The 6,632-nt window shown below is 60.0% G+C and overlaps 1 protein-coding gene across 1 annotated transcript in view; it reads right to left on the minus strand.

Annotated features, from left to right (window-relative positions):
• PCGF2 (polycomb group ring finger 2) overlaps nucleotides 1–3,487 on the minus strand; it is a gene marked incomplete at its 3' end in the record, with an annotated part of 25,798 nt that extends 22,311 nt beyond the window's left edge. Inside the window, exons 1-3 of the mRNA XM_014958942.1 lie at nucleotides 3,042–3,487; nucleotides 2,649–2,745; nucleotides 408–463 (exon numbers count right to left, since the gene is read on the minus strand). Coding sequence (XP_014814428.1) covers nucleotides 408–463; nucleotides 2,649–2,745; nucleotides 3,042–3,153 — 265 coding nt within the window. The remainder of the gene's footprint in view (nucleotides 1–407; nucleotides 464–2,648; nucleotides 2,746–3,041) is intronic.
• Between the last annotated feature and the right edge of the window lie 3,145 nt (nucleotides 3,488–6,632).

Consider the following 6,632-nt stretch of genomic DNA (forward strand, 5'->3'; position numbering starts at 1 on the left):
GAAGCCCCCCAAGGGGGCTGGAGGGTGCAAAGAGGGGAGCAGGAGGAAGCCCCAGATTTCCAGGTGCCCGCTCCCCACCGGTGAGGGCAGACAGACCCACAGGAGGGCAGTGGCTTTACCAAAAACAATCAAATCATACCAGTAAAACTCCCAATTTTGCTGCCCAGGGTTCCTTCCCCCCACCAGCAGCCCCCCCCCCCACCAGCTGCCAGAGCGTGGGGTGGGCTCTATCCCTATGGACACATCCCTGTCCGTTCACCCCATGGATTTTCCTGCCCTCCCCATTGCACGGGCAGGTACACACGTGGGGAGTGTGAAATGGGGGGGGACACCCCACTTTCCCCCGTGGGTGGGAGGGAGCTGGAAACAACCCCAAACCCACACGATCAGAGCTGCCCGTGCTGTACCTTTGAAAAGCCCCGGGACCAGCTTGTACACGATGTCCTGTAGGGTTTTGTCCGACCTGGGGAGGGGGGGAAAAAAAGGAAAAGAGAGAGAAAACAGCTGGATTAGGGAACAACCCGCCTCCCTGGGCTGCCCAAAGCTGCCCTGCAGCGTGTGCCCGCCCCCCAGCCAGCCCAAATGCTGCTTCTCCCCATCTCCCCCCCTGGAAAATCCCAGCACAAAGCCCCAGATCCCTGTCCCATCCCTTGGTGATGCCCCAGCCCCGTCCCGCAGGAAAACCCGTCCGTCCTCACGCTCACCACAAAGGGTTAACTCCAGAAAAAAGCAAGAAAACCATCTCAAAAATCCTTATAATTGCTAGGGATGATGACAGCAGGATTTGGGGGGGGGCAGGATCCCTTTCAGTAGTCAAAACAATTACAAAAAAAACCACACTGAGAACTTAAAAAAAAAAAAAAAAACAACAACGGGCAGGATCCCTTTCAGTAGTCAAAACGATTACAAAAAAAACCACACTGAGAACTTCAAAAAAATAACAATCTAAGATCAGCAAATGTTTCTGCAAGTTTTAATTTGTAACCAATTTTAGTTTTGGCCTGGGCTGCAGTTCAGGACTCAGGCGCTGATCTCCTGCTGCTGGGAGGACGGGGGGGGACAGTGTTTGTGCTCAGGGAAAGTGGAGAGGACTCCCCAAAACAGGGACATCTGGAGGCAGGAGCCTCTGGAGGAACTGGGGGAGCCCCAGCCCCAGCAGAGGGCTGGGAATGGGATTTCACCGGGAGGCGGGGGCTCGGGACCCTCCGGCAGAGCATCTGGCACAATTTAAAAGCAGCAGCTCAGGCAAATAATAAAAAAAATAAATAAATAAAAAAAAGAATCACAAAAACAAAGCAAGAGCAGTGGGACTGGTGAAAAGTAAATTATATCTGCGTTCAGGGCTCAGGCGCTGATCTCCCTCTGCTGTGAGGAGGGGGGGACAGTGTCTGCACCCAGGGAAAGTGGAGAGGACTCCCCAAAACAGGGACATCTGGAGGCAGGAGCCTCTGGAGGAACTGGGGGAGCCCCAGCCCCAGCAGAGGGCTGGGAATGGGATTTCACCGGGAGGCGGGGGCTCGGGACCCTCCGGCAGAGCATCTGGCACAATTTAAAAGCAGCAGCTCAGGCAAATAATAAAAAAAATAAATAAATAAAAAAAAGAATCACAAAAACAAAGCAAGAGCAGTGGGACTGGTGAAAAGTAAATTATATCTGCAATTATTTCCATTTTAATAATAAGGCCTTTATTTTAAAGAAAAACAAATGAGCGTACCCTGTATTATTTTTAGCCCAGCCACGTCTTTCATCCCCAACTCCCCGGTGACGTCACTCCTGGTTCACGAGGCCCCACTGCGATTTTATTTATAATCCCTACCCAGAGAGTTCTGCTTTATAATTTACAGCAAGCTAATGAAAAAGCAACCTCTGCCGCTTTGATTGGCAGCTTAATTACCAGCCGGTGGCTGCTCTCCCCTGAGTCACCCCCCTTCAGCCCAGGGTGGTGGCTCTGGGTGGGGGACAGGGTGCCACGAGGGGGGGGACACAGTGGCCATGTGTGTTTGGGTGCTGCCACGGCACCGATTTGGGGAGGAAAATGGGAAAGCAAACCCTTTGCCACGGTGCCAGGTCTGGATGAGGCTCCCGACACCCTGAGGGGTGCCCACACACGTGCCCCACGTTCCCCCCCACACCGTGGGGAGCAAAGGGGGTGTGAAAGCACCGTGTCACCCCCACAGCCAGGGTTTGGGGACATCACGCCGTGCCCAGCCACGCATCCATGTCCCCAGACAGGGAGGAGGGGGGGATGTTTCGGCGAGGGAGCCGTGGGAGCCGGAGTGTAAATATTTCATAGTGAACCAGAAAAAAAAAAAAAAAAAAAAAAAAAGGGGGAAAAAGGGTTACTACAAAAACGGATTTCCATGGAAAAGGCTAAAAAAAAACCAACCCAAAAAAGGAGGAAGAAAAAAAAAAAAAGAATTTCTTCTTTTGCCCCCTTCTCTCAAAGAGTACCGGGGAAGGTCCTGAAGGATATACCCCAATACGAAAATGAGTCTGAAATATCACTTTTCCCCCAACTTTGTGTTGTCTTTAATGAACAGATTTATTCTGCCAGTTCTTCAACAAGTGAGGAATCTTCCCTTGTTTTTTTGTTGTTTTTTTTTTTTACTTCCAGTGGGACCGACCCCCCCCCCCCACCCAGAGCTCACCTGATGCTGAGGAGGGGTCTGGTTTTGTGCACTTGGACATCACACATGGGGCAGTACTTGTTCGTCTCCAGGTAGCGAACGATGCAGGTTTTGCAGACTGTGGGGAGAGACCAGTGAGCAGACTGGATGGACAGACAGATGGACAGACAAGGGGACAGAGCCCCTCTCCCAGCCTGGCAACCCCCCCCGTGTCCCTGCAGGGGCCCAGACCCCTGCTCGCCCACCCTGCTCCAGCCCCATCCACAGCTCCGTGACACAAAAACACCGGATGCAGGATGGGTTTGGGCACTGCCCCATCCATGGGAGGGTCTTGGTGCGGCACGACCACCCTTCCCGGGGCTCGGGGCACCCCTGGGTGCAGCGTGACCCCGTGAGGGGACACGGGACACTCACAGGAGTGCAGACACTCCACGATGGTGGTGGCGTCTATGAAGTAGCCGCCGCACAGGGCGCACATCAGGTGGGGGTTGAGCTCGGTGATCTTTATCCTGGTGGTCCTGTGCATTTTGGAGCAGCGCCGCGGCGGATCCTCCCTGCGGGGAAACACCCGGGGGGGGAACCCTTAACGGCCACGTCACGCACCCACGGGACACACATCACCCTTTAACGAGCAAATCCAGGGCAGCGTGGGGGTGCCACGCTGGGACCCACACCTTGCCAGCCCCAGGGGTGCACCAGCAGCACCCACACACCTCCCCACGCAGCCCCGGGCTCACGTTTGCATCTTTCTGGGGGTCCCCAAGCGGGTCCCCACGATGCCAAGATGCCTCTGAGCAGGGGACAAATCACCGCTGTCAGCCAGCCCCTTGCCCGCAGCTCCCCGGGCTGTGCACGCACACACACACACACACACACACGCACACACTCACTCACACTCACACTCAAAGTGTATTTTTGTTTTGTTCGATGGAAAAGGCATTTTCAGCCACCGCCTCCCCGTTTCTATAGAAACTCCCGAGTCCGGTGTTGGCCACCTGCCCGCGGCCAGGAGTAGCCACAGCACCTGTGTGTGTGGGTGTGCACAGCCTGGGGTGCATGTGGGGCACACGGGCAGCGTGTGTGTGTGTGTGTGTCCCCTCCCCGGGGCACGGGGTGCAGACCCCCGGGGAACCACCACCCGCCCGCTCCGGCACTTCCACCTCTACAATGGGAGACGGTGGAGCCAGGGCCCAAAATCACTGCAGTTTTATTGTTTCCATGGCAACCCCGATACTTGGAGAGGAGCCAGAATATTATCACAACCATCCGCGGCGAGGGGGGGGGAGAGAGGAGGAGGGGGGGAAGAAACCCCGGGTTTGTGTCAATGAGCGTGGGCGCCATGGCAGCGCGAGGGTGCGACACCCGTACGCGCCCACACCCAGGGAGACACACACACACACACACACACACGTGTGTGTACACACATACTACACATACATGCACATAGCACCCACACACACCCAGAGGTGCTCACGGGGGGTCAGGCGTGGAGCGGTGTCACCGGGCCAGGCCCTTTGCCAACACCCGACAGCCAACAACCCAACAACAGCCACTGACGGCAAAACGGGCAAGGAATGGGGTGACCCCCGTGCCCAGGGAACCCCCGGGGTGCACGTGTGTGTGTGTGTGTGTGTGTGTGCAGGGCAGTGTGTGTGAGGTTGTGGTTTTGGGGGTGGGTGTGCGTGGAGCGGTGCCTGCAGGTGTGTGTGTACAACCCCAGGGCCACCTTGTCCCTCTCACTCCCTGTCCTGCCTCCCCACGGCTCCAGTCGGGGTCTCTCAGCCCCTTCAGCCGCCGTGGAGTCCCCCCAGAGGCCGGTGTGCAGGGACAGGGACACCTCGGGGACAGGGATGGAGAGGCTGCAGGGATGGGGACACCACAGGGACAGAGCTGGAGACAGCATGGAGACAGGGATGGGGACACCACAGGGACAGAGATGGAGACACCACGGGGATGGGGATGGAGAGGTTGCAGGGATGGGGACACCACGGGAACAGGGATGGGGACACCATGGGGACAGGGATGGAGATGCTGCAGGGATGGGGACACCACAGGGACAGGGATGGAGACACCACAGGGACAGGGATGGAGACACCACAGGGACAGGGATACCACAGGGACAGGGATGGAGACACCACAGGGACAGGGATGGAGACACCGCAGGGATGGAGACACCATGGGGATAAGGATCCAGACGCCATGGGGACGGGGATGGAGACACCACGGGGATGGGGATGGAGAGGCTGCAGGGATGGGGACACCATGGGGATAAGGATCCAGACACCATGGGGACAGGGATGGGGACACCACAGGGATGGGGATGGAGACACCATGGGCACAGGGACAGAGATGCTGCAGGGATGAAGACACCATGGGGACGGGGATGGAGACACCATGGGGACAGGGATGGAGACACCACAGGGACAGGGATGGAGACACCACGGGGACAGGGATGGAGACACCACGGGGACGGGGATGGAGACACCATGGGGACAGGGATGGAGACACCACAGGGACAGGGATGGAGACACCACGGGGACAGGGATGGAGACACCACGGGGACGGGGATGGAGACACCACGGGGACAGGGATGGAGACACCACAGGGACAGGGATGGAGACACCACGGGGACAGGGATGGAGACACTGCAGGGATGGAGACACCACAGGGACAGAGATGGAGATGCCACAGGGACAGTGATGGAGACACCATGGGGATGAGGATGGAGACACCACGGGGATGGGAATGGAGATGCTGCAGGGATGGAGACACCACAGGGACAGAGATGGAGACACCACGGGGACAGAGATGGAGAGGCTGCAGGGACAGGGATGGAGACGCTGCAGGGATGGGGACACCATGGGGATAAGGATCCAGACACCATGGGGACAGGGATGGGGACACCACGGGGATGGGGATGGAGAGGCTGCAGGGATGGGGGCACCTCGGGGACAGGGATGGAGACACCACGGAGACAGGGATGGAGAGGCTGCAGGGATGGGGACACTATGGGGACAGAGATGGGGACACCATGGGGACAGGGATGGAGACACCACGGGGACAGGGATGGAGACGCTGCAGGGATGGGGACACCATGGGGACCTCGAGGACACCCTGTGCTGGGGGGGCAGGGGCCAAGCAGAGCCCCAGGGTCTCCTCGCAGAGAGGGGACCAGGGGCACCAGGCTGTTTGGGAAGCCCCCCCCCAGCTCCCACCCCTGGGTGGGCACCCCGGGGTGCCCTGCACACTGCTGCCCCCGGGCAGGTGCCCCCAGCCCCCCAGTGACGGGGGGGGCACTGCCAGGCTCCCCCCGGGCAGGAGAATACCTGGGGGGGGGGAGCTGCGGTCTCCAGCCCCGGGCTCCCGCACCGACCCCCGCGGGGGAGGGGGCGGCTCCGCCGGGCACCGGCTGCCCACACCGGGGGGCAGGACCCACGGCTGCGTTTTGGGTGGATTTGGCTGCTTTTTTTTGGTGCTCGCAGCCGTCAATGGCGACCCGGGTCTCCGCGGAAAGGGGGAGCCCGAGCCACCGGCGCAAACCGGTTCTAATAAACCGGGTGATAACAACGGCGATTTCCTGCCGCGGGGGCGAACAAAGCCCCGGACACCCCCTTCCTCCCACCCCCCCCACCCCGGACGGGCACCGGAGCCGGCGGCAGCACCGGCCCCACCGGAGCCCTCGGGGCCGCCCCGTCCCGTCAGCGGCTCCCGCTGCCCCCCGCCCCGCCGCCGGTCCCGCTCCCGGTTCCCCCGCACCCCCCGGCCCCGACTTTCGGGGTCTTTTGTCTCCCTGGGCGGTGGCCCGGCACGGTGACATACACCCCCCCGCTCCCCAAAATCCCCCCGGAGCAGGCACGGGTGGGGAAGGACGTTTGAAAGTCACCGGTAACTTGGACCCGACCGGCCGCCCCCTCCCCGCGGGACCCACCGGCGGCGAGCCCGGGAAATAAACCGGGACGGCTCCCCCCGGCCCTGCCCGCTCGGTGGCCACGGCACACCCCCCCC

The sequence above is a fragment of the Calidris pugnax genome, unplaced genomic scaffold (genome assembly GCF_001431845.1).
Source record: "Calidris pugnax isolate Ruff unplaced genomic scaffold, ASM143184v1 scaffold335, whole genome shotgun sequence".
In the NCBI taxonomy this organism is placed as follows: domain Eukaryota; kingdom Metazoa; phylum Chordata; class Aves; order Charadriiformes; family Scolopacidae; genus Calidris; species Calidris pugnax.